The 26,976-nt window shown below is 39.6% G+C and overlaps 1 protein-coding gene and 2 long non-coding RNA genes across 5 annotated transcripts; 1 reads left to right on the top strand and 2 right to left on the bottom strand.

Moving 5' to 3' along the window:
• Positions 1–5,823: 5,823 nt before the first annotated feature.
• On the bottom strand, positions 5,824–16,508 carry nr2f2 (nuclear receptor subfamily 2, group F, member 2). Of its 3 annotated transcripts, none has more exons than XM_005470779.4 (3): positions 15,395–16,508; positions 10,350–10,877; positions 5,824–8,195 (listed from the first exon to the last, which is right to left on the bottom strand). In XM_005470779.4, exons 1-3 carry the CDS (start codon positions 15,432–15,434, stop codon positions 7,921–7,923), a joined length of 843 nt encoding a protein of 280 aa, XP_005470836.1. In that variant the 5' UTR covers positions 15,435–16,508; the 3' UTR covers positions 5,824–7,920. The 3 variants fall into 3 exon arrangements, with proteins under 3 accessions (XP_005470836.1, XP_003440452.1, XP_003440451.1); XM_003440404.5 differs by lacking the exon at positions 15,395–16,508 and adding an exon at positions 11,889–13,154 and having other exon boundaries at positions 10,350–10,895; XM_003440403.5 differs by lacking the exon at positions 15,395–16,508 and adding an exon at positions 11,889–13,150.
• Positions 14,591–19,269, top strand: LOC106097875 (uncharacterized). Its single transcript, XR_003220818.1, has 2 exons — positions 14,591–14,892; positions 14,980–19,269. It is a non-coding gene; the product is annotated as an uncharacterized LOC106097875 (long non-coding RNA).
• Positions 18,921–26,256, bottom strand: LOC112847326 (uncharacterized). Its single transcript, XR_003220819.1, has 2 exons — positions 23,640–26,256; positions 18,921–21,490 (listed from the first exon to the last, which is right to left on the bottom strand). It is a non-coding gene; the product is annotated as an uncharacterized LOC112847326 (long non-coding RNA).
• Positions 26,257–26,976: the final 720 nt, after the last annotated feature.

Below are 26,976 nucleotides of genomic sequence, written 5' to 3'. Positions count from 1 at the left end.
ATGTCGGAATATTGTTTGGGTGAGCTGAGTATAAAGAGAATGCTACTTTAAAAAGTTAAGGAAAAAAGAGGCGACTTTAAATTTAAGCGCAACAGCTTTGAAAATTTAGGATGATTTTTAAAAAAAAGGGAACAGGAAGGATACACGAACCATTAAGGATTTCTTGAGGATCCGAGAAACCATCAGTACGTGAATGTAAACATAACATCGTTTATTTGTTTATTTATTTATTTAACCATTCATTTTAGATTTATTTTGTTTCTATATTCGTGTTTTTAAGAAACACTTGAATAAGAAAGAATCCGATATCTGCCGCTATTATGGCCTACAGGTCAAATAAATGCCGCGGGAGACTCAGTCTAATATATGAGTAAATGTTTGGCCGTTTAGAGTTTGTGTTTATTTTTATTATTTTTTATTTGTATTTTTTATGTTGTTTTTTTTACACGAGTTGAAATACGCAAAGTCCGTCCTACAGAAACACTTCAAACGACCTCTTTCCCGTGGCTGTTTACACAGAGGGACAGAGCAACATATAGCCTGGACGATGAAAGAAATGACATAAAATAAAATAATATTAATAATGATAATAATAAAGAAAATGTTATCAGTTCCTGTTTTTGGTTAAATGAGTACAAAAAAGTAGAATTCACGTTCTTGAAGCTGAAGTTCTCGAGGATTTCCACAGCAGAGGTGAGTCTACAAATTTACATTTTTGGAGGATTTTTGTTTGGCTTATTTTTTTCACCTGTGGAATTTGTGAACGTGTAGGCTGCTGATCACTGTGTTGGTGGTGGAAATGGTGATGATAATAACAGTGATAATGATGACGATGATGAAGATGAAGGCTGGACAAGAGATAACGCCCAGGGTGTGAGATTTATTGTTAAAGCACCTTCAGTCTACCACCAGCATCGACCAGAATTACGCCAAATTAATTTCACAGTTTGAGAGAGCTTTGCCAAGTGCGCGTTTGAAGTTTCGGCAAACACACGCACCCACACACAGAGGGATAGACGCTCACTCACACACACACACACACACACACACACACACACACACACACTAAGAACTCTCTCTCTCTCTCTCTCTCTCTCTCTCTCTCTCACACACACACACACACACACACACACACACACACATGGTGTTCCGTGGTGAGGGAGGTTTACAGGGAGGAAAACAGAAAACATCCCCATCACCGACGGGTAAGACAGGCAGAGCTGCGTGTGGAGTGACACGAGCGAGGCATGGCAGGCCTGTCCGTCAAATTAATGCAGAATTGATTAAACATTTAGCTTCTATCTGAGCAATTTATGCAAAATTTTACGTCCAGCGTCTTCCATACACGCTAATCACTGCGGCAGGTATCGCCATCCTCCTCCTCATCATCATCATCGTCTTTTGGCTTAAGTCGGACACCACTGTTTGCGCAATAGTGCGATTTAAGTCAACAAACCTGGTTAACTGACATCGCCAATTACGCAGCCCTAATCAGCCACTTTGTAGTTACACGCACAAGCACGCGCACCTCCAAGGACCTCCGAAACGCACGCACGGGAACCCCCAGGTTAACGTGTGGGCTGTAGGCACATTCAGGGTCCCGCGCCAAACGATTTCAGAGTGAAGAGTGTGTAACATTAATACTGCGACCCCTGGAAGACTGACAACCGCTGCGGTGCACCTAATGGGAATCTTAATAAAGTATCTATGTACCCCGAGTAACAAATCAATGCAAGATGTAGGCCTATATCGATCAATACCTATGAAGTACTCATGATGAAGTAATGCGTTAGGGTTTGGGGAGGCTGAGGGGGGGCTGTCTAATATCCAGCAGAGTGTTTGCGGTCTCTTCAAATCATCCCTCTGGCTCACCGCTCTTCTAAGTCCTCCCCTCTGTGTGTGATCGTCTATATTAAGACAAATTACAACGTGCGCTTTAAAAAGGTGCCGGTCTCCCCGCTTTGTAGTCTCGGGCGCACAGTATTGTGACAGAAACCCAGCAGCATGCTTCTCTTAAAAAAGAACGAAAAGTTTTGTTCTCTCTCGGCCGTAAATACATTTTAATATTGTAAACGGTCTTCATGCTAAACTTGGTGGCCAAATATCAGCTTGCATTCTGATCCATTTGGCACGTAAATATTCAAACTACCGCAGGGAATGTTTCGCTGGCACCGAGATGGACTAGCTGTGAGCGCGTTTGGGCTAAAAGAAAACTCAAATAGCCTTCTCGAAATGGGCGTAAATTCAGCACGGGGTATATTCATACTCCTGGACTACATCAGCTGCAATTGTCTTTACCTCCCCTATTTAACGGCCACAAAGCGCTGCACCCCTTTTGAAAGTCTAGCAGTGTTTTCTTTTCCCCCCTTCCCTTTTTTTTCTCTTTCTTTTTTTCAAGTGAACTTTGTCTTGGTGGTGTTGCCTGGCCCTTCTTTCAGCACGTCCCCTTCTTTCTCTCTCCTTTCGGTCCGAACACTTGTGAAAACTTAATGAAAGGAACCGCTCTGTTTAAGTTAAGCGGAACAAAACTCAGTACTATCGATTAATATCGGCGTAAATATAGAAACGGCGTGCTGCAAACAAATCTTCATAAAAGTAAATAAACCCAGGAGGTCTACAGTTGTGCGGGAAATATGTTCTGCATGTTCTATAATATGTTCTATAGATGCTAAATGACAAGGAACAAAATTCGCTGATGTAGTCAACAGCAGAAGAAGGTTCTTTATAGGCGTAAATTACAACCGTGGGTCTCAAGAATTTCAAAAAAGAAAAAAGAAAAAAAAGGCTTATCCCCAACTACGATATTTTACCCCCCCCCCCCCCCCCAAATAGTTTGTGTTTATCCCTGCTCATGCGCTCATGATCATGTGAATTTGGACTCTCCGGCAAAGAGATGCCCAGTGGCCGTATACTATCTTCTCCATTCACACAGACTGACGCAGTGGGATACAGAGTGGATGACAGGTGCTTAAAACACACATTACTTGTAAAGTTACAGCCTAATAGCAGCCGGCAGCTCCTGTCATGGACGCGCGAGGAGGCGCCTGCATGTGCAGCGCTGACCGCCTTTCCGTTTGTGTTAAAGTGAGTCGAGGTCTCCGAGGTCTTGGGAAGCTACAGTTCCAGGGACAGCGGGTAGATGGCACAATTTTCTTACATTTATGGACAGAGTGCAGGGAAGGCGCTTGCTTTAAGGAGAAGTGAAAGGCAATTTATTTTAATGGCGAAAGACAAAGTGGAGAAATGACCGCAAAATAAAACATTTAAAATAAAGAAAACTGCTACAGAATGTGAAAAAACAGTCTTGCATCTGCTGATTGAGCTTTCATCACCACTTTATAGTCAATGTGTAATATTAATAAAAGTAATATTAGTAATAATAATAATAATAATAATTCTTTTTTCTCTGTCTTCAAAGCCCGTGCGTTAACATAAGAGGCAGGTGCCCCAAACTGCTAAGCCTTTGACTTGTAGGCTACATTGTAAATGAGCTGCAGTGCCTGAACCTATATGGAATAAAGCGCATGCAGTATGGGATAATTTGTCATAGTGATAGTGCCAAGGGGCAAATAATGTGCATATGTGCATTTGTGGCTTAACTGCGCAGACATGTACTTGTGTGCTTTCGTGTGAAGTAGACAGTGGAAGAGCAAGGGAATGCAAACCATATCCTTATCTTATTAAACAAATAGCGCCACTAATAGCCCGTGAGCCCTAAATAAGTTCTAAGCTTCTGTGTGTAAAACCCCAACAAACTAACCGAGCAGTAAAGACTCTGTATACATGCCACAGCCTCGTAGCATCCTCCGCAGGCAGCAGGATTTTTTTTTGCTTATAGGCAAAACCAGCTCGCGTGTCAAACAGTTGTCACGTCACGCAGACGTAAATAAAAGTGACGTCGCAGCAAGTTACACCTTGTTAGTTTCCCCCCCTGTATAATGGTAATAAATGGACAGAAGTCGAAATTATGGAGTCCAACATAGATCTAATAAGTCATAAAAAAAATTCTGTCACCTCAAATCAATCCGGTCAGTGTCGAAATCCAACCGGTCAAGACGCACTCGAAAGCTTTACTTTGACATACGTGGGTGAATTCTGCATCCCTCAAAGTGTTCACCCCCTGCTAACACTGTGAATGGTAAAAGTTTTTTCTTTCTTTTTTTTGAGTGGCCGGGGTTGCTCTACTTTAAACACTCTGTCCAATTAACTGATGATCGCGTGTAGCGAGATGTCCACCTTTAATTATCAATATGGGCTTAGTTTGGCCTCAGTGTAGGCTATACCTCAGGGACAGCTTGGTTGGACAAACAGCGGAAGCACCACTGTATGGATAAATAGCGCTTTCAGCAAGAAGCCAGTGATGAAAGACCATCAGCGCCACATTATAATCATCATTTTCTTCATTATCAACAGCAACACAACCACACAGGCGCACTCACAGATACACATCAGCAGCAGCGGCAGGGAAAAAAATGTGGTGAAGTTGGCTTTCATACCGATCCTGATAAAGCTTCTGCACAACAAGGCTAATTCTACTTCAGACTTAACTTCCAACTAAGCCAATACTAATAATAATTATAGGGCAAACGATTTTAGCGTCAGAGTAGAGTGCGTGTAAATAGCTGGCACTGTAAACCTTTACATCCACTTCTCGAGTTTCTCACACACATAACAGCAACGATAACGATGATGTGGATTATGCCGCCTATAGTTCAGGAAGTTCTGGTAGTGTTGATGAAGCCCAGTGAATCGGTTGGAAGTAAAAATAAAAAGCAGAGCATAATAACCTAAACGACTGCCAGCGATAGAAAGCAATTCTATATTCATGAAATCATTCAAAGCGGTTTCCCTTTCAATACGACTTATCTTATTTTGATACTATGCACGATGTACAGGCTCCTATATAAATTCCGCCCATTAATATTTATGCGAGCGTACAAAGGTGAAACTTTATTCCGCAGATAAAGCGGTGGGAAGGCAGGGTTTGGTATTTCCTGCACTATGGTCGCCGTCCCGTGTGAGGGCGGGCTACTGTTATGAAATGTTATTATCTGTTGAGGCACTGCGCCTTATTACAAGTGGTATCCCATTTCTGGGCTTTAACAGACAGCAACCTTGAATCCATCATTTTCCAAACAGTTTGGTAATTTAGAGATCGGGATTTAGGAAATATAACCTTGTAGGAAAATTAAAAATTAAAATAAAAAAAAAAGGGGGGGGGGGGCGGTTAAGGTACTGAGCGGGCCTGTTGCCGGATTGATTAATTATTTTGTAATTCATTAATCACTTTCAAAGGGCAAAAGGGCAACATCCTGCTACAGCAAATTGACTCCAGTCACCGCCCCCCCCCTTTCCCCCTCCACCACCAGCGCCACCTTCAACCGACCACACACACCCCACGCGCACGCACGCGCGCACGCACGCACACCCATACAAGGACAAGTTCACACATAAAGTTTGGGAGGTTAAAAAAAAGAAACCATGAAAAACTGGTGTTTTCAAATTCATAAATTATAATTTAATACCAAGAACAAATTTACAGCAGAATGCTTGTTTACAATAAGCTAACACAAACAAACAAGAATTGTGTTCAACTATAAACTTTCACACACACTCACATATATCACTTGCAATTAATAATAATAATAATAATAATGATAAAAAAAGTATCTATACGTTATCAATACCCTGCAGTCATATATTTTTATATATTTATATAAAAACGTGGGTCAGTTTAAACTGTTCATAATTACAATCATGTATCATTCTCTGGTCCATATGTGGCTCCGAACAGCCAAAGATCAGTGTTCAATCAGTGATCCCTTTTAATTCAACCACAACATGGTGTTTTTTTGTGTGTTTTTTTTGTATGTGTGTGTTGAAGAAAAGCCTCAAAACAAGGACAAAATTGCTAGCTTCCAAACGCACACACACGCGCACGCACACACACACGTTCTCGCACACGCGCATGCACACCACGGCACCTGTCAGAGACCAAAAGGAGCCATAACACTAAAGTTAAAATATCAGCTCCTTTTTTTTTTCAGATTTTTTTAAAATTTTTTTGTCCCCAAACCTGCTCACCCTGTTTAAGTCTGTAGCCTAATAATGAACGTCGTTTCTTTTCTTTTTCTTTTTCTGTTGCTTTAAATACAAGGGCTAGTGTACTGAATGCACAGATTATATCTATACAGTCCAAAAAAAAGAGTGAAAGAAAGAGAGAGAAAAACATTTACATTTATATATCAAAGGTAAAATAGGTTAGCGACCTGTGGCCATGCATTCACAGTCTAAATATACATGAAAAAGAAAACATTTGTAGTAATATGTATATACATTAAAAACATAACTTTCAGTGCTACTAGCTAAGTCTGCCACTCAATTTTGAAGACGTTGTATTACCGAGAAGAAAAAAAAATGGCAACCACAGATTTTTCTTAATCACATATACTTTGTATGAAGGAAAAAACTCGTTGAAATGAATTGACCTATATTTACAAGAATACTGCCTCTAATCAGTTTTTTCAAGTGAAATACATGACTGAAGTTTCATATCTAATTGTGTTCCCCCCCCCAAAATGTTGTAGGCCTACTTTAACAACGTTTTGATTAGAAATCACACCATGCTTGTCAGGCACTTAATGCTTGAAGTGAATAAAGGGTGACATTTCAGGGACGCTGTAATAATACTGCTATTAAACACTACTCTGGCTAGGCTTCAAACTTTTATGACCCTTGACCTCTCCAACTTTTTTTTTTCTTCAAGCAAGCCAACTATGCTTTCAGTACAGTTTTCAGCTTCTGCAAAAGCTCTTAAATGCGCATGTACTGCATTTAGAGCAACCTATTTTACATACCTTTTATAACAGCAGGTCTAGGCAACTTGTAAAAATTTCTTTTTTAAGAAAAAATATTATTACTATTGTATCCAATTGGGGGACTGAAGCCAAATATTCAGAGCTTGATGAAACTGGGAAGATTATTCGCCAAATAATTAAAATCGTGTAAAGCCCTCGTGTCTGTCAGCGTCAAACTAATTAATTTAAAAATTTAAGAGAGCTTATGCAGCTTTAGTTAAAAGCAGGAGTGGAAAACAAAAGTGGATCCTGTAACTTCATAGTAATAAAGAGCGAAGTGTTTCCGCTGGGTCATAAAGTTTAACATGAACTCCAAGAAAGAAAAAAAAAAAAGAAGAAGAAGAAAAAAACTCCCTTTTGTCCAGATTGGTCATCCTAACAACATAAGTGCGCTTGCAGCATTAAGCCTAGATCATAAGCCTATTCTCCTATTGCTGTGGTTTTAATTCTTTTTAGAACTTTTTTTTCTTTTTTTTCATTATTTCACCTTTTTCAAAATAAACCATTGTCTTAGAAAATAACACCACCTGTACTACAGAAATCACATAGGCCGGTTTGGAACCAGAAAGGAGGAACAAAGAAAGTACAAAACACAGCTATACATGGACACAGGACAAGTCATCTGAGAAAAGAAAATTCACGTTTCGTATTTTCCCTTTCTCCAGTTTCTCTTTTAACCCAAATTTTCATTTTTAAATGCACTTAATACTTAAAATTTCCTCACACGGATCAACAGAATCCCCTTTCCCTTTTTTTCTCATTTTCTTCTTTCATTAAAAAAAAGGATCGAAGCAGGTTGTTCTGCATGAACACTGGGAGCATGTATCTGCCATTTTGAAAGTTCAGTGGATGTCTCAATTTTTTTTTTTTTTTTTTTTTTTTTTTTTTTTTTGGAGTAGGGGGGGAATTCACAGTCATTTACGTCAATGTCTTTCTTCATGAAAGCCAGCCCCGTGTAACAGCCGGTTGTTTTTTTTTTTATTCCTTCCACAAAAGCAGCTATAATCATTGTAGTCTCGCAGCCCCCCAACCCCACCTTTTGTTTGTTCGTCTCCTTCTTGGTTTACTGAATTGGCATGTAAGGCCAGTTAAAACTGCTCCCCGAAAGCAACATATCCCTGATGAGAGTTTCAATGGGGGTTTTACCTACCAATCGGACGAAAAATAATTGTTCTATGACCGAGGAAGAGACTGTGCGGAGGGAAGGCAAGCGGAGTAACAACTTCCCAAACCGTGTTGGCTGGTTGGGATACTGGCTCCGGACATATTCCTCCAGGGCGCACTGGGACTTCTCCTGCAAACTTTCCACATGGGCCACATCTGAGAGGCCACAAGCATCTGAGAGGGGGGGGGAAGCAAATAAACATTAATAAAGTGTAACCTAAAGTGTTTCTCTCACTAGGAGCTTTTTCCCACTGTGGTGATACACTACAGCGAAAATTGATAGCCTGTCACATTAAAAAAAAAAAAAAAAATCAATTATTTGCAGGAAAAAAACCTCAACATTACATGTAAAAGTGTAGTTGAATGGTCTCAAGGCTTGATTTAATAAATATCGATTTAAAAAATAAAAACAAATTATTATATGACAACAATGCAATAACCATAGCATTACGCTAAGCAAATAATGTAAGGCACCATTAACCAAAATACGCTTCCACATTTATTTTGTTTAAACCATTTACTTTGATTTTTCTTTTCTTATTTGCGTGTGTTTATTTTATGAAAAAAAAAGGGGGGAGGAAAAACTTGCCATCTTACAGGGGCAGATAAAAATGAGAGCCTTGCTTCCCTCGTCATATTAATTCTGTGTTTCTCCTTTCGTCGCTATTATTATCTGTTTTTCCCCCGATAAAACCATTTAAAAGTGAACTAAATAATTAAGCATATTCATAGTTAAAGACTGTGTTTCAGATGGGCCTGTGTCTTTCACAGTCAGAGGCAGTGCGAGGTAGAGAGGGGTGGGGGTGAGGGAGGAGAGAGGGAAAGACAGGGAGACCTACTGACCTTTAGTGAGCAGAGATTTAGCTCGCGAGAAAAAAAAAAGGGCCCATAGCCTACGGAGCTGCCGTCATACTATACCATCGGAGACGCAGAATCACTATCTATGCTGCTGCATGTGGGCGGCAGCTGATAATGTGCCAAAAACGCTTGTACGCACATTGGGTAAGTTTGTAAAGTTGATGCATGACAACAACCAAACCACCAAAGTAGCAAAGGCGTGTCACTCAGGCTACAACACACAGCTCACGTTCAAGCCTCCGGGACTCAGGTATGGAGGAGACAAATTAAGCCATCGTGGACGTAAAAAGCCTTGACAGTAAAATTCAATGACATGAACTGTGATTTTATTTCAGAAAGGGCTAACTAACCAGCCACCATGAGCTCACTTGAAGATTACCACAGCTAAATGAAATACAAAGACTGATGGCTTGCAGGTATATCATTTCAAAGACATGCATTCAGTCGTCGGTGAAACCTTGTAAATCTCTTCCCTACTTTTTTTTTTCTTTTAATTTTTTTTCTTCCCCTTTAACGGTGTAGCTAATGTAACAAAATAGCCGGGAAGTTTTGGGTTATGTTTAGGTCATGACCCAGTTCTGGAGCGAGTCCAGAGACGCCCTGAATCTTACAAGGCGGAGAGAATATTTCTGCAAATAAAAATTAAAGCCGCCCCTCTTGTCACTGCGCAATATCACACAGTGCTGTTAGACTCTCTCATTTTTGCAAATATAGGGGTGTCCATGTTTTTTATTTATTTATTTATTTGTGTATTTTTTTTTATGGTAGCACATGTATGCCACCTAAATGACAAGGAAGCGTTGAAACCTGGGCAGTGCTTTTACTGTGTGCAAATGGGACATTAGGCTTGTCTTTCTTTTTCTATTCCCCTCCCCCTCGTAGCCTGACATCATTTATATCTGTCATTTCCTACAAACAAGACGTGGGGTATACACACAATGATAAATGGCCGAAAAGCCCAAGTGTAGAAATTCATCTGCAGGCTATTTGAGTCTCCAAAAGAGTTCTAATATCTCGATTTTATGATGCCTGAAGCAATTATTGCGGAGTTATCAGTTTTATTTAACTCGAGCTTAATTTGCAGTGGGTTTTGTGTGTGTGTGTGTGTGTGTGTGTGTGTGTGTGTGTGTGTGTGTGTCTGGGCACACTTTCCTCTGCTTTGTTGTTCATTTAAACCAAGATAAATCTGGTGTGGTCATGCCAACATTTTCATTTTATCCTTACGCATGTGTCTGATAAATTAGTTGATCAATCGAGTGATTTTATAATTGAGTAGCCTAGGGTCTGTCTGAAAGCCCTTGGCCATGAAGGCAGCATAGGTGAACGTTTAAGTACAGCGTTCATCTAATACAAGCAACAGCCTCTGGCCAGTGCTGATATATTTAGGTCAGCGTTGATTTAGCTGATGTCAGTGTGCAGGTTAGTGACATTCACACACACTGAACTTGAGTGTGCAGTCTATTGTCTTACCTGTGGTGAAGAGCACAATTGCCTTTAAGCAGCTATATTCAGCAGAGTCAACGTGCAAAGCTTTGAGCTTTTCCACTTGTTCTTGGAAGATCCTAATGTGGTCCATAAAGGCCACCACTCTGTCCGCAGACATGGGGGAGGCGTGAAGGCCAGCCGCCGCTAGGAGAGGAGCCACATGCAGGGGCATGGAGCACTGCGCAGCGTTGAGCACAAATAACTCACTCCACGTCAACCTCAGCAGAGCCACCTGGTCTGTGATCTGAAGGTCTGGAAAGAAGGGAATATTCCTGGCCCACTCCACGGCACTGAAGAGCATCCTGGCTGCTAGTTCACAAATGTTCTCGATACCCATTATGTTGTTGGGTTGCATGCACTGACTGCCATACCGGGACGTCGGGTAGGGCTCCGCTCTCAACAGAAGAGAGATATATCCGGATAAGTAGGAATGGCAGTGGAGTGGGTCTCCATTTGTCAAGGCGAACTGACCGTGGTGTGGCTGTGTGGGTGGCACCCGTCCCCTTTGCACGGCTGCAGTAAAAAGAGAAACTACAGATATTGAAGCCTGAATTCTACAAATGATCACAGACATTCTGAGCATTAAGGGTGGCTGTTAAACAGTACATTATTTTAAAGTGCAGAAAACTGAAATCTGAACGCCAAGCTGTAAATGTTTACTAGCCTGTACAGGATCAAAACACACACACACACACACACACACATTATTGCCCGAGTTGAAAAAGAGAAAAGACAGTGCCTTGATAATAAAGAGGCTGTAGTGTGAGAAACCGTACACTGAATATACATATATATAAATTAAAAAAAAAAAACAGGGATGCGCTTTAAACACAATTAAGACTAGCCTCGCACATGTCTAGCTTTAAATTGTTGTTATTCAGCAACAGCAACATGAGCTGGCTGTGAAGGAACACAAAGAGGGCAAGGGAGACCTTGCATGTTTAACCCTTAACCTACTTAGCAATTCATCTCGTTTTACCCCATACACGAAGGCCTATTTTAGACTAAAATTCAGATAATTTCTCCGGGTTAGACGGAGCGCTGTCGTTCTTTTTTTAAACGCACAGTGTCACGCTAATGTCCAGCTTAAGACACAGAGAACAAGGCAAGCGGCAAGATGTGGAGATGTAGCCAGAACACGCTATCTCTTAATTCGCCACTCGCCATAATAGCGCAGAGGGCTATTGTATCATAAATTCAACACAGATGTATCTCTACGGCAGTCACGGTATCACATTATATTCGGCAGCTTCAGTTTGGCTACGGGTGGGCTCGTATTTGTCAAATGCAGAGCTATAACGCACTGGCGCTAGACACTGTAATGCATGGCTAAAAGGAATATCCGGAGAGCCCCGTCTCGACCACAGGCAGAGAGCGGCTCCATTGCGTGCTCCAGCCGCACAACCTTGGAGGGAATAGTCGGGAGAGGAAACATGCTGTGGGGGCGACATGATATGGTTCGATGTCTAAAACCTACAAACGCACAAACACACACATGGATAAGAGAACAAAAAATCCCAATACCTTCCCGTCTCATGCCGACTTTAAGGCATTTTTTGAGGCGGCAGTACTGACACTGATTGCGGTGGTGTTGGTCGATTGGACAATTCCTGTTGGCACGGCATGTGTAAGTGAGGTTCCGTCGTACGCTCCGTTTGAAGAAGCTCTTGCACCCCTCGCAAGTAAACTGGCCATAGTGTTTGCCACTAGATTTATCCCCACAGACCACGCATTCAATGTGCTGTGGCTGTTTCTCCGACTGCTGCGACGTCTGGTTCGTCGGCGTGGACTGTGTGTTGTTCGGGGGTCCTTGGACCGGAGTCTGAGGGGTCGGAGGGGCGACCTGAGAGGCTGTCAAATTCAACTGGCCTGCTTGAGGTGTGGGAAGAGATAGTCCTCCTTGGGTTTGCGAGGAAAGGGTGCCTTGGGTGTCAGCCACATCGTCCTGGGAGCCTCTCCACACTACCATTGCCATATCTATCAGTCAACGTAAAGAAACTTTTTGTCTGCCGTTTTGGTGTCGCGGTGAATAATGTCTCAAGGAAACGCGGTAAACTGTGATTAACAGTCGGACACACAAAATGCCAGATCTAGCCTACGCTGAATCCAGTCTGAATCTCCCGAAAACTGTCGATTTATTGCTGTTGGAGACGTTGCCGAAGCACGTTTTCAAAACTGATGCGATGGCGAGCTGAGTCGCTGCCTTGCGCTTAAAGGCCAAGTCCAGGGGCGCTTACAGTCAGCCATCCAGTACACCCATCAATGGGAAAAGGTGGGTTAAATATTCAAAAATAACCAACCGAGGTAGCATGGGCTAGTCAGTGGATGATGGAGCAGGTTGATAAGACCGTGCTCGCAGCAGCATAAAACAATTAGTGAGCACACTGTAGCAGCTACTATCAAGTTCCAGCACAAGTCTTGGAGAAAATCACCAACTGGGTAAAAAAAAAGAAAAGAAAAAAACTGCGTCTTCTTCCTTTTCTCCTTGTGAGGTAGCGCCAGCAAGCGCGCAGCTGAAGCCAATGTTTTGAGAGCTTGGAATATGAAGACAACTCTCCCCCCAAAAAGCGAAAGCACTAAAACAAAAAACATAAAAAAACAAGGATCACAACCTACAAACCTCCTCCGTGCACTGAAAAATAATAGGAAAAAGGAGAAGAGAATCAAAGTGATCAAATATGTTAAAAAGGCGGAGGTTAGGAAGTGATTTGCGATTGGTAGGAGCCGGGCTGGCAGAATGCTTTCTCTCTGATCAGCTCACTGAGCTCTCTATATAGTGAACTTTGACACGACTGCTGCAACTTAGCACACGTTACCATGGAGATCTGCTGCCATATAAGGAAGGAGAGTGTGTTTGACTGGTCAGAGCTCAGGGACCTCCCCCTGAACCCCATTGGCTAGTCGGCACTTGTGCTACTTGGTACCTTGCCAGAGCCAGCATGGAGGTCGAGAGGGCCGCTTGGTCCTAAAAAGAGACGCTTTTCGGAGAGAGTATTCACTGATAGTCACTCAAATCACCCAGACTAAGGTATACTCACATGCAGCCTGGTAAAGCTTTAGCAATTTCAAGGGGGGAAAAAAGGAAAATATCAATAATTCAATGCACTGCATCATGTCGCGCTACAGTATATCCGGTAACCCTATAACAAGCTGAAATATACAAGAAGATAGGATTTTTTTCTTTTCTTTTTTTCTTTTTTTATCCCTGAGACACAGATGCACCTTCTTGGCATGATCTGTGTTCATTACAGTCTTGATCCTTTAGGTATGTGGATATAAAGACAGACTCCACTGCTGAATGAATGAAAAAACAACACACAAAAGAAACAAAAAAGGCTTTCGCGCTGTGTGATGGGCTACGTTAATTTTAGACTGGTGATACTGTTATCTAGACCAAATAACATGTTTTTTTATTTATTATTGATAATAAATGCACATAAAAAATCTAAACAAGTGTAGGCTTCGATTTGTCTTTCCATGCACACTGTAGAACCAGACACTGAATAAGGTCGCTCCCCATTTAAAGAAGAAGAGAAGAAAACGCCACCTGGATTTCTTTATTTGCCATTTAAACAAACCTCTATATTTCTACCAGGCTAATAGTACTTATAAGTGCTTTCTAATCGCACCAGGTGCTACACATCACAATCCACATCTCTCGTGAAATCGTCGCTATCGCCTAGTGAAATCATCCCACAGCTCGCCGCTGCCTAACAAAAAAATCCCGCAAGCCACAAATATTAATCATCTGCGTGGTCAGGAGGTCCAAAAGCATGATTTCTCCAAAGACAGTTTTGTCTGTATATGTGGTCAGAGCTTGAGACGACTACAGCTTTAAATGCGAAGCACAATTAAAATGTCACTCGAGGTCAAAGGCCATGCCCCTCACTTTAAGGCTAGGGTGAAAGTAGAGTCCCGGTATTGACATACAACACAAAAACGATACCTTAATACTTGTCGGATTTTTGCTCACTAAAATAAATAAAATGAAAACATGTTCTTTTAATGACGATAAGGAACAAAGTAAACGATGCTGTGTTTGTAACAAGGGGGAGAATGGCTGTGCCCACATGGTTAATAATAATAATAATATATTATATTGATATTTCTGTGTATTTAAACGGGGCTGATTCACTTTCACCGTGGCCTGAGGCTATCAAACTTGAACTGCAGGTAAAACTTTACAGAGCCCTCCAGATGAACCTACAGCCCGGTCACTGTGTTAGCCTGTAGAGAGAGCAGCAGCAGCAGCAGCAGCAGCATGCATGCATTGTCCCAGGATCTATTACAGTATATGGGTGCCCCCTAGCGTATGAATTTTTTTTGCTTCAAATAAGATTCAATTTAGAGGAGCCGTCGGACACGGAAACCGATTCAGTCTGCTCTCTCGCATCGACCAAACTAACGAGCACCATTTTAAACTGATGACTGTTTGTTTAAATTCTGTTTTACATGACTTGGACGGCAAACCTTTGAGAGTTGCCAAAGTTGGATTTACTTTTTGCCACTTCAGGCAGTCCCAGCGGTGGTATATAGACCAATTGTGTCTTTATTCTAGAACAAATTAGCCGATTATATTTTGTCTGCATTACTATTTTGTCGGTTTTATTTACAGATCCCGTGAACATGGAAAGTCTGTAAATAAAATACTCCGCAAGGTACTGGCTTATCGAGGACCCAGTTTTGCTTCAAATGGTAAGTATGCGATTTGTATGCTTTGTTATGATAAATCAGCAATGTTGCAATGCTTTATCCTTCTGCTCACAATTAAATCTCATATTAAATAAGCTCATCTCTTGAAATAAAAGACGTGTGCTGCAGACGGAGCATAACGTAGACTACATATATACGATGCTTCTACAATGCGCATTGACTACGGACGACTCCGTCAGTCATCTCTGCCTATTATCGCAGCGTTAATTTATATGACGAATCGCATCAAGCCCAACTAGTTTGCAAACACCCATTCATAAAGTTACCCGATAGTGATAGTGAGGCAGGAGGCTGTATTCTTATAGTAACAAACCTACCAAATGCATATGTTGCTGATTCGTCCGTAGCGGGATGCATCTTCTCTCTTATTCAGAATATATTTAGTCTTCTCTTTTTCGACACAGTGCTCAGACTGAAGCTGGCAAAGCTTCCTCTCCAACAGACGGGATCAGACACAAAAAGCACGCTGTTTATTGGAAAATTGCAATGTCTGATCATGCAAAAACTTTGGAGAGCCAAAACAAACAACTGATTCACGTCATGTGTTGTTAGGCGAGAGACTGGAAATATAAGTTGACGTGTCGTCCGAGCAGAATATCATTTGATTGCCTCTGGAAATGATAAGTAAGCTTTACAGCAGGCAGAGAGAGAGAGAGATCCTGTGCGCCTTTTTCTCTCCTACAGTAATATGGCCAAAACGCGCTCGTACGCCGCTGCTTTGTGTGGGCTATTGAGGAGAGAGGGAGGGGGTGAAGTCAGAACAGACACCTGTCTTTAAGTATGGCGAGCAAGCTTTATGAGATTTTGCATATTAGGAAATATATGGAGAGAGCAAGCCAACACGCAATATGAGCCAAGCTCTTATTAAATACGTAAAAATTAATTTACCATAAATAATTTAATAAATGCTCTAACTTTATCCTACAAAATGTTAATACATGAATTATTATTGTTATTGTTATTGTTATTATTATTATTAAGAAATATGGTTTGCGTCAGTAATGACATAAGAGGATAATTAACCTTTTAGCAGATACTCCTGTAGCATGTATGCATTAGGCAGATAGTAGGAAGGCCTATATATAAATTATGACTGCCCAATGAACCACGCGTAAATATGCATAGAAATTTGCGCACTATTTTCTTAAAGCATAAACGTTCCCACAGCAGCACAACTGCTTAACTATTAGACCCCCCACTTCAAAACTCTTGTCCTGCAGTTTTTCTTAATTCGCGGATTTAAAAGTTTCCTGTGTGATTTGTACTGGTTCTCCTTTTCAAGCAGAGGATAAAAGCAGTATATGCTCAGCAAGCCGGCTTGCACATAACAATTGCGCTGCCCAACGGGATCAGTATCGATTAAGAGGAGACAGAGGATGTCGCCTGCACTAAATATTTACTGATCACAGACAAATAGCTGGATCTTTAACGATTTCCCATGCTCTGGCAGGGAGAAAGGACTAAATCACTTTATTATTGTTAGTAAAACAAAGCACAGTCTCTGGAACACGGGACTGGAGATGTGCCGATTGGAATGATTGCAGTTAAATTAATCGATAGCGAGATAGACAATTCTTGAGATTTACGGGCGTGCGAAGGAAAAGCTTTCCCTCCAGTATCAGGTTAAACTGGGAAGTGCGCTCCGACGTGATTATATTCAGCAAAACGCTATAGACATATACTAAAAACCCAATTCAGTTAAAAAAATAATGTAATTCCTACAAATATGCTTTTAAAACGCACCAAGATCTAAAAAAGAAAATTGAACTGCTGACGGCCAAAGAGCTCTCTCACACTTGTGCTAAAAGTCAAAAATGAAAAAAAAAAGAGTTGACTTTAATCTTCCTCCACCAAGTCCTTCATGCAGATAGAGGGATACTGACCCGGAGGTCTCCAAGTTCCCGGCCTGATTAACCCTTCCAGACCCGAGCAGGAGCAAAGGTTAACCAGGCTAATCAACTTCAAGAGTCTGATTGAATTAGATGACTGTGTGGAATCAAGACAGAAACTAAACTGTGCCACTTAAAAACACCCCGAAGAGAGATATTGGTCATGTTTTTGCCCACTGACGCAATTTAAATCAAAATATCATAAATGAAGAAAGAATTTCAGATAACTTATAAGCTGATTATTTTCTAGTTAAAAAGGCAGCAGGTCAAAAAAGATTACAAGCAAAGCACACACATTAGTATAAAAAACAAAACAAAGAGCAGAATAAATAAATAAATAAATAAATAAAAAAAAAAAATCAAAAGACTTAACACCCCTAAATTGTTTCTCCTTCATTTGATTATGGTGGATGTGTCCCATATTTCATGGGACTTTCATCTGTTGCATTGAATATCAATCAGCACCTTTTACCTCTGGTAAAGGTTGACTCTTTGTAATGGTACGTCTTTGTGATATTATGGGTAGGGAAAAAAGAAACAAACCAAATATTAATTTTTTAAATTTTATTTAATTTTTTTTTTTACCCACATTATTACAGGACCAAAGAACAAAAAGGAAGCATAAGAAAAGTAGCATGATGTAGGGATATTTTAATGTTTACATTTTTATGATAAATAAACAAACTTAACTTAATTACATGATTAATATAGAATTCTTTTTTTTTTTTCCTATGGCTTTTATCCTGACCAGTCGTACACTGTAGTTTATTTTGATATGAATATTTTAATGGTTATATTGCTCTAAACAGGGATTTTGTAAGGTTTAAAGACTACTGTGCTTGTTTTTCTGATGTAAATGTAATTTTAATTTAGTCACAAAAAACTGCATTCTACTACCTCCAGTAACAGCCCTTTATTATAAATGTGGTATGTGTGCAAGCAAGTTGACGGCATACGCGTGCAGGCAGTATAAAAGCATTTAGTTATGTGGAGTGTGAGGAAAAAGGTGTGTTTTAAAGTGTGTTCGTATAAGCAGACATGCATGTTTCAATTGAAAACCTTACATAGAGTTCATTCAGCGGCGTGGATCACTTTCTCTCTGTCTGCTTGCCCCAAGGGCCACTATCTAAAAAGGCAATAGATCCCAGATAGCTCACTGTGTTCAATTTGCCAATGACAGATTATAGTGCCAGTTTAAACAGATAGGGATCAATTTGTCTCAATGAATTCTTTAGGCTGACTGCCAGCATGCTCTTAATGTATTTGTAAATGCTTTTGGTTTGAATCATTGCTGTTAGGTTTAAAGTGATCAAAACTGTAGCGAGAGAAAGATGAGTGTTGTAAGCGATGTGTTGTTTTGGCTGCTAAAGACTGCATAGATGGAGCATGCATGATGATTACTTCAGGCAGCAGCATTGTAGCAGCAATGACCAGAGGGTCAATGGTTTAACTCCAAGGACTCGCTGGGAAAGTCTGGGTAGGGGAATTGTGTGATAAGTGCTCTCTAACCTCCAGAAACTGCTGCTGAAGTGCCCATCGGCCAAGCAGATTAAATCCCATCTGTCCCAGTGGAGCTGTACGGTGACCATCAGTACAACAGTGCAGTTGTACCAGGCACTTGTGATATGTGTCTCTTTGAGCCCCTCACTTTTCTTTTTTGAAAGAGAAGAGAGGGCAGTCCGCTTGCTTCACACTTTTTTTTTTCATGCACTCAGAGAGAAAAAGTTTGGGAGAAGACAGAAGAGAGAAAGCCGTAGCAGCATTCAGTCTCGAGCCAGACGTGGCTCACATGTGGCCCCAAAGGCAGCAGACAGTGTATTGAATTACTGTAACTCAAGGTGTAATGTGGTAGCAGTGGGGGATATGTAAAAACTACACAAACGGATGTAGTGGAGGCTTACTTCAGCTTCAGCTTACCGTTACAGCTATTCAGTGTTAAAGTGTGTTGTTTCTGTTCTTGAAGGTCATTTACAGTCATTTATAGCTATAACAGCAGCTTACATTCTCAAATGATATTTGATTAACCACTTATTTCAAACTGCTTCTGTTTTAAAAGCCTTGTATCTCCAGTTTAGTGATTTTCGTATATGTTCCTTCCTTACTTAATAACTTTAATGTTTGTAGCATGAGCTCTCGCATTTGTGAGATCTATACACAGTTTTTATGTGATGGTCTACCACGTAAAGTTATGAGATAACCAGTTAAGCATTAATGTTTTATATGTTAGTCAAGAAGCTAATTAAATAGTATTCTGTATAATAACAATTTGCCACATTTGCCACTAATAAAGTTTTAAGATATGAGCTGTGTTTTGACTGCTTTTCTCTTTATAGCACCTACTGTATCATACATGTTAAGAATTAAGTTTTCCAGTTTTACTGTGATTGTTTGCCTTAAATCTATGAGCTATCAGTGTCTTGCTCTAGTAATTTTGCAGGATGCTTGGTCTTTTGGCACTTTTAAGGTGCTAACGATGCTCACTGAAATTAAGATAATAAAGTCCTATTCATTTTATATTTGAATTATATTCCTTTGGCGTTATTGTAAAAAAATTACAATATCCTATATGCATCTCTTGTAATTTAATGATTAGGAGTAAAGTACAAATTAAGGAACGTCTTGATTATCCAACTACAGCTTCTGCAGTTTTACCGTAAGTTTCAAAACTGAGAAGCATTTGTCAGTTTTGAGATTTATGTGACTTACGGGGGTTTAACACAGTCGCACATAAGCTGTAGCTGTGCAATATAACTTGAACCAATTCTGAACCCAAGAAATGCAGACTGAGAAATCAATCCAGAGTAAATGTTCTGTCATCAAAATGTATGTCATTGTAAAAGCACTGCAGTCATTGATACTGTAACTATGACCCAAACCAGCAGTCCATGAATATCGACAATTTTAACTACATCTCCACAGACACTTTTTCAGCATTTGTTATCAGAACATGTTCTATAATAGCAAATATTGCAATGCCATTTTTTAAGTCACATTTAATCCACATTTAATCAGTGGTCTATGAGGCAGGGAATAAACGGAAGATGGAACGTGAATTGGATCTGGAAAGACCTCCACATCCGTAATGACTCGACATAAGAAGAAGAAAATTTCATGACTTCGAGAGTGAAAGCCATTTGAAACCAAAAATCACGCATTGTTTATCTCAGTTACGTTATCTTCACGTGAGGACATACAGGAGTTACTTGTAGCTTTATTTTAGAACGTGAGCCGCAACAGTTACAGAGTTGAATATTAGACTTGTTTTTCTTACAATAAATTGAGAGGGGAGTTGTAAAAATGTTGTGATAATGCGCAGAAGTTGAAAAAAGATAATGTCTTTTTGTGATCTGAATTATTATTTTGAACAGTGTGTATTTGATATACAAAGTTTTCAGATCAGTGTGTAGCAACTATATTTCGCTACCACACTTCTTATCCGCTAATGAATGAGGGTTGGGATTAGCATTTTGTTATTAATGCAAACTCTCGAACATACTACTAGAAGTCACAAAACAGTAAATGAATTCAGTATGTAGTACTTCAAGCTGTGCTGTAGCGGGATTATAGCCCAAAGGTAAAAGTGCATCTTCTAAATGTGAACTGTGAAAATAAACGAGCAAACAACTGTAATGTTAAACAAACTTGTACATAAATGCTCTAAATGCCTGAAGATATCACAAATTCTATTCATGTCTTTTTGTTTTGTTTGTAATTGTCCATGAGTAATCTGTCCTTTTGTATGTAAAAGTATAAGAACACGGAGAGGAGGTGTAACTATTGTTGCTTTCTGGCATGTTTTAGTGTGACAAAATTAAACACCTGATGCTGACACATGACAGCATTGTCTTTTACATCCCTCAGTTATATATTTTTTAAACAAGTAAGATAATTTAATTCATTGTATTTTTTTAATACCAAGATGGCTTTTGGTTATATCATGGTAACTAGGCTACCCTAATTATCAGACCCTCAAATTAAGCGGCACCACAGACAATAGCGTTGCTTCAGCAGCATCCCCCCTAAATTATAATGATTTATGAGAGAATCATTTAGATAACTGCCACTGTGAAACCTTGATTATTTTGTATCCTTAGGCTAAGACAGTCCTGTGTTTCATTATTTTGATTGTATTCAAACAGCATAAGTGCATTTTTATACTTTATATATCCACAGATAGCTTATTCAACAATTTGTAATTTTACAAATTACAATACCGAAAAGCAACAAGTAACCACTACAGATTCATAGTATTAAGACCTTGGTGTATTTCACAGTCTGAAATGTGACTTATGTTTAATTCATCAATATTCAACAGGTACAGGAAATAATTATAGAAATAAAACACAGCTCTGAAACCAAGATGCTGGTGAACCCACACAAAACACTTGTGACTTAATCAGCTTTGGTGAATCACAGTCAGAGATACATCTGTTTGCGGATCAATCGACGGGCGTAACAGAGCTGTAAACAACAATGGTGGCTGCAGAGCGGGTCTGTGCAGCCATAACGTCTGGCACACAGGAACTGGAAAGCAAGAAAGCAAACAGAGAACAAAAATGAACTTATTAGCTAAGTGTAAATACCAAAAAGACGAGAGCTACTGCGTGATCACCACTGTCTTTATACCAAAAACAAATGTTATAAACTGGTGTAATTTCCATGACAACAGCTGGCACTGGAGTGTGTGTCCTCAGGCAAAACAGTAGAAAAAAAAAACAAAAAAGAAAAGCGGTGGCCACACATGTTTTGTGCTGTATGTGTGGGGAAGCCTCATCTGGCTTGCAAAGGAGAAGTATCAGCAGGAAAAAAACAACAACACAAATATGTCTTGAAGCCAACAACAAAAACCTTCAGCTGGTGCCCATTAAATTACTAATTGAGTAAAGAAAGGCTCAGGGCAGTGCTGTACTGGTACTGAGGTGGTAACTTAAGTTCATAGTTAGCAGTAGGAAATCATCACAGTGTTGAGTCGAACCCTTCTTTCTTTTGAATTTACAATTCTCTCATCTCACAGCTTTAAAAATTCATCTCTGAATCCTACGCATTTCTCATGTTACTACAATATTCCAGCTTCTGTGATTTCAAGAGGAATTTCCAAATTTTACTTGGCTTTACCTCATTAGTAAAGCAGATGAAAAGACCAGGCAACCAAATACAGTTTATCCATATTGTGCAGTTAATGGCAGTCAGCTTGGTACTGTACAGTGGTGCTTTAGCACCGTGCCTAGCGGCAACAATCCTTCTGGCTGTTTGGCCTTGGATAATATAATAACTTACTTTTGAAATAGATTCTTCAATTGAACAAGCTTTTAGTAGCTTTCAATTAACACAATAACTTATATCCATTCACTTTTTTGAACAGGTGTGCACTATGAACTATGCTTTTGTATGCTTATTTTTTTAATTCACTGTTTAAAAGATAAAGCCCTAACAAACAGCGGTACATCTCATAGCTACGTGCTCTTTGGCACACACCGCCTCACATATTTACTTGTTTAGTCTCTACAATACAATCAGGTATATTCTGATGCTTCAGTAATTTCCAGTCTCCCATTCACTCTTTTTTTAGCCATAGTGCCATTAACTATAATGGTGTTGGTAATAATCTTTTACACAGAGGATTTTTAGCTTCTCAGACAGACTGCTCTACAATGTTAACTAATACTAACTCTTGGCTCCGTTTTTGATCCAGATTTCCCCGCATGAATGAAACAGTAGTAAAGCTTAGCTTGTTAAAAAGAGTGTGACTGATCTCTTCCAGGAAACATACAGTAGGGGGACAAATCTGTACAGTCAGGTTGAATAACTGGCATGGCAATGAGCCCACAATGCAAGGATTAGATCCTTTAAAAGGAAAACTCTGAAGCAAAATGACATCATTGTGTAAATTGGCTGGAATTTGTTTCACGTATGAGAAAAAGCTATTTTTTGGGGGGTTTGAATAGAACAACTATAGGCAATGTACACATCAGTAAATTTTGCTTTTCTATATAAAAAAACTATGTGGGGGAAAAATAAGTATGTATTTTCACTGTACATACTGTAAGTCTTTTTCTTTATATGCCTCATATGTTATTTACACTCCCTTTGCAGATTCTCAGCCAGGATTAAAACTATGGTGTGATATTTGTCACCTTTATCACATGATACACATGATATAAACACCTCGCTTTACTTCTGAACTTGCTCTGCCCGTATTAAACTGCAGTGATAAAACAGTGGTGTACAAGAAAAATGCCAGTTTATTTAAATACCATATTGTTTGCAGTGCAAGGTGAAAATAATACCATAAACTATAAGGCTGCCCATAATAATATGGGTTCACACAGCCAGGCTGCGAGGGGGGAAAAAAGAGAAAAAAAAGTAAGGCTTGTTTCATCAAGCTAATTGCCTGTTTGTGAGCAAGAGCAAACTTTTCTACCACCACTCTATTATGGAAGCTCTTTCTTAATCATAAATAGAGCCCTTGTATCCCAGAGGGACTTGCTATTCTAATTTACAATTGAACTAAAGACCAAAGCTATCAATCTTTCACAGACACTTTATTTCTGCCCCCCTTTCTCTCTTGTAATTGTGGTGACATAACCATAAACAACAGAGAAAATGCTGCTGTGACTGATCTGTGGAAACGACAGCATTAACACACGAGTTGCACATAAGCACAGCCACTCACCACATGCATGGTTTTGAGCGCACACACCAAGGTGCAGTCAGCAGTTAGTGCATGCAGTGGATAGCGACACACACTTTATCCAGAACCTCCCACTAGCTCGTGAAGATCAAACTGGCTTGGATGGGGAAATTTGGACATGTTAAACAAAGCATTGATACCACTTTATAACAAGGAAATCTTGATACATTTTTTACTGTAATTAAAGAAATTATTTAATTAGAAACTGCTTATAAAGTTATATTATTGGAAATTTATCATTGCAAGGTTGTGAAAAATCACGTTTTCCAGTATTTACACAATTTATAAAACAATACTATTATTGGTGAGGTCCCCGAGAAGCTATAAAAGTCTAAAGATGCTAATCATACTATATCATTATAGCCACATTCGTACATTTCTTACAGCCATAAAAACTGTTAAAGCTGTTTATAAACTCACTGTGTCCAGCAAACATTTTTTCCCCAACCCAAACACTGCTCTCATTGTCTTACAGCAGACATTATTAAATGAATTATTAAACAACATTGAGAAAACAATTAGCCACAATTTCTAAACACGTTATATAAGGTTCCTTATCAGAAAGGGACGCTGAGGTGTAACATATCATGTTAAATACATGATTTAAATGTAGTGTGGGCAAGTGTGGGCTGTGGTGAAGGCAACAAAGGAAACTTGATATTATAGCTTTACATCTACAACAAAAGCACAAGAAGTTCTCATGCTGTCATCGTGCTAGTGTAGAGTCTCGGACACATTCCTGCTGACAGTGGCAATGCAGTGTCACCACCGCCGCACCGTGCCCCGTGATGCCTTTAATGATGAGTCTTTTCATTAATGAGTTAATACAAAAACTCTCAATGTCATCAGCAAAGATAAGAGGGAAGAAAGCGCTGCATTGTACACATAATGACAGGCTCCCTGCCTGCCCCTGAGATGTCACGGGTCAGCCATGTTAAGAATGTGTGTGCCCAATCATCCACTGATCTTTATCTGGTGGGCCTGCAGCTAACCATGACATGGGCCCAATCAGGGGTGCTGATGAATGGACAAAGAGGCCCTTGAATTGTTGAAGCTGCCACATGACTGCTTCTCTACTAAATCACGATGACATTAGCAATCAATATAGCAATTACTGAACAAGATATTAAACATGTTCTGTAAAGCAATGATCTATACAAACTATACTGTACACTTTAAGAAGTTTTAAAGTTTGTGTAAATTATAACGTTATTGGCATACGCTTTGGTAATTTGCAAGTTTATATACTGGCACTTGGGTTCAAAATGACAGATTTAAAGGCAGAAAAAAAGGAAAACGCCACAAATAACTGATCCAACTTTGGGATTACACCGTGCCTCTTAACACAGTTCTCAGCTAACGACATACAAAGTGACAAATTAGTACCTTAGATGGCTTTGGATGTCATAATGAGGTGGAATATAAAAGGCTGAAGAGATAAATTCCAGACATCACTGACATCATAAAACCTGACAAATTGTAATAACAGACTGTGTAATCCACACCACTGCCATTCTCATCTCTTCAAGCTCTCCCTGACACTGTCATAGTCTCAGATTCAAGTCTGCAGCCAGGTTTAGACAAAAAACCTATCCGGTCCAGTGACATTTGTCTCATACTACATTATCTGAAATCAAACGCTCTATTCCACTCCCACCGTTCCATATAGAACAATCAGTCCGGCCCTAATGTGGGAATGTCTGTAATCCTCACAAAAGGACGCTGACATTTATACCCAGCAGAAATGAATTAGACAGGGCCTGGATTCCTCCAGTGGCTTTGTGCATGCTACACTAGACTGGGTGGATAGATAATAACACTTTATTAGAGGGTCATTATGGCAGGTAGCTCTCATTGATGAAAAGGCAGATCTAGTCAACACAGGCAGCTGTGAGACAGGTGACCCGGCATGTTAACAAATATGGCAAATGGGCATTATAGGAATAATGAATTCAAAAGAAGCTCTGGGGACAGATAAACAATAATAGCAGGAGTCATCTAAGGATTGCCAGGAAAGATACACATCTTATGACTGGTTTAAAGAAGTATTCTCAACTATTATGGCCTTGCTTTCCCACAGGTTTGGAAGGTGAGAAGGGGATCAACGAACCTTCATAACTACTATTCTAAGTTTAGGGAAATTATTTACATATATGCTCTGTTTGCTACTAGTAAATCCAATACTCTGAGTTCTGAGGAAATCTGTCAAATTCACTGCAAGTCCATTAGATTTTTGCAGTTTATTAAAACAATAAAGTAAAGCAGACAAATTACTGTTTTAGACCCCTTATAATTGTCAGCAGAAAAAAAGTAACTCAGTTCAGTGTCAGTGCACCTATTTCACTCAAGGATGTGTGATGAGAAAATCACTGATCGCAGTGCAGTCGCGACCATCACTCCAGCCCTTGTTGAGTAATTGTCAAAAAAATCATTAAAGCTTGTTACTTCACAAAAAGTTATTGTTACAGTTACTGTCATTAGAGACAGTGTGAGAAATAAAAAAATGCATATTTCCTTATTTTATTGGAAGAAAGACCGGCTGCTCTGCCCCATTTCCAGTCGTTTAACAAAACGAAACTCATTACTTTCTAGTTTTAGATCCATAATCATTGCATAGACATGAGCGTGATGTTAATCTCATTGTTTAACTTGCAGAAAAGGATGTAAGAAGTGTTTCTTTGATCTATTAAATGTCTTGTTAAAAATAAAAGTGTCGTATCTGACTTTGGTTCTAGATACTTAATGCTATTTAGATACACTCCATTAAGAGCTCTCTTTTTACTAAGCAAGAATAGGGTGTTATTGATTTCTTTTTGCTTTTTTGTTTGGTTTGGTTTTAGTTAATACCAACACTGAATATTTTCCTCTTCAATTGCTTTTCCCGAGTTTTCTCCTGTATTTTTTTCTTCATCTGAATCAAGGGTTTAGGGCAGAGGGTGTCTTAGCTAACTTGAAAGCATGTTTTTCACTACATAAACAGAACTGACTTGACTGAACTTGATTTTAGTGCACATATTAATCCAGTGCAATAAATCAACAAAACCCCATAACAGCCTTTAAACTGAATTTATTGATCATGGTCACTGCTGAAAATGACATCGGGCCAAGAAAGAAGTCATCAATATGAACTCAAGTAATGATAACACTATGCCAAACTCGAGTCTAGTGCTGCTCTGAAGGGTTTGGGATCACTTCATCTTTCAGTCTGTACAATCCATCTAACTCCTGATAATTTATGAGGCGGGTGTCTGGACCAAATTGGCAGTTATACTCAGATAAGACTTTTCCCCACTGCAAATAGTTGGCTTTTGAAGTTTAT

Source organism: Oreochromis niloticus, linkage group LG7 (genome assembly GCF_001858045.2).
Source record: "Oreochromis niloticus isolate F11D_XX linkage group LG7, O_niloticus_UMD_NMBU, whole genome shotgun sequence".
Lineage (NCBI taxonomy): Eukaryota > Metazoa > Chordata > Actinopteri > Cichliformes > Cichlidae > Oreochromis > Oreochromis niloticus.
Note: the sequence above shows the minus strand (reverse complement) of the source record. Positions and strands in the feature narration are given on the sequence as shown.

What these genes read in the sequence shown, in the direction of transcription:
- nr2f2 (XM_003440404.5), bottom strand. Translation starts at nt 12,339, where the DNA reads ATGGCAATGGTAGTGTGGAGAGGCTCCCAGGACGATGTGGCTGACACC. An exon ending in AGTCGGCATGAGACGGGAAG is followed by an intron (nt 10,896 to 11,888) that starts GTATTGGGATTT and finishes CAATATCTGTAG; the next exon opens with TTTCTCTTTTTACTGCAGCC. An exon ending in AATTGTGCTCTTCACCACAG is followed by an intron (nt 8,196 to 10,349) that starts GTAAGACAATAG and finishes CCCCCCTCTCAG; the next exon opens with ATGCTTGTGGCCTCTCAGAT.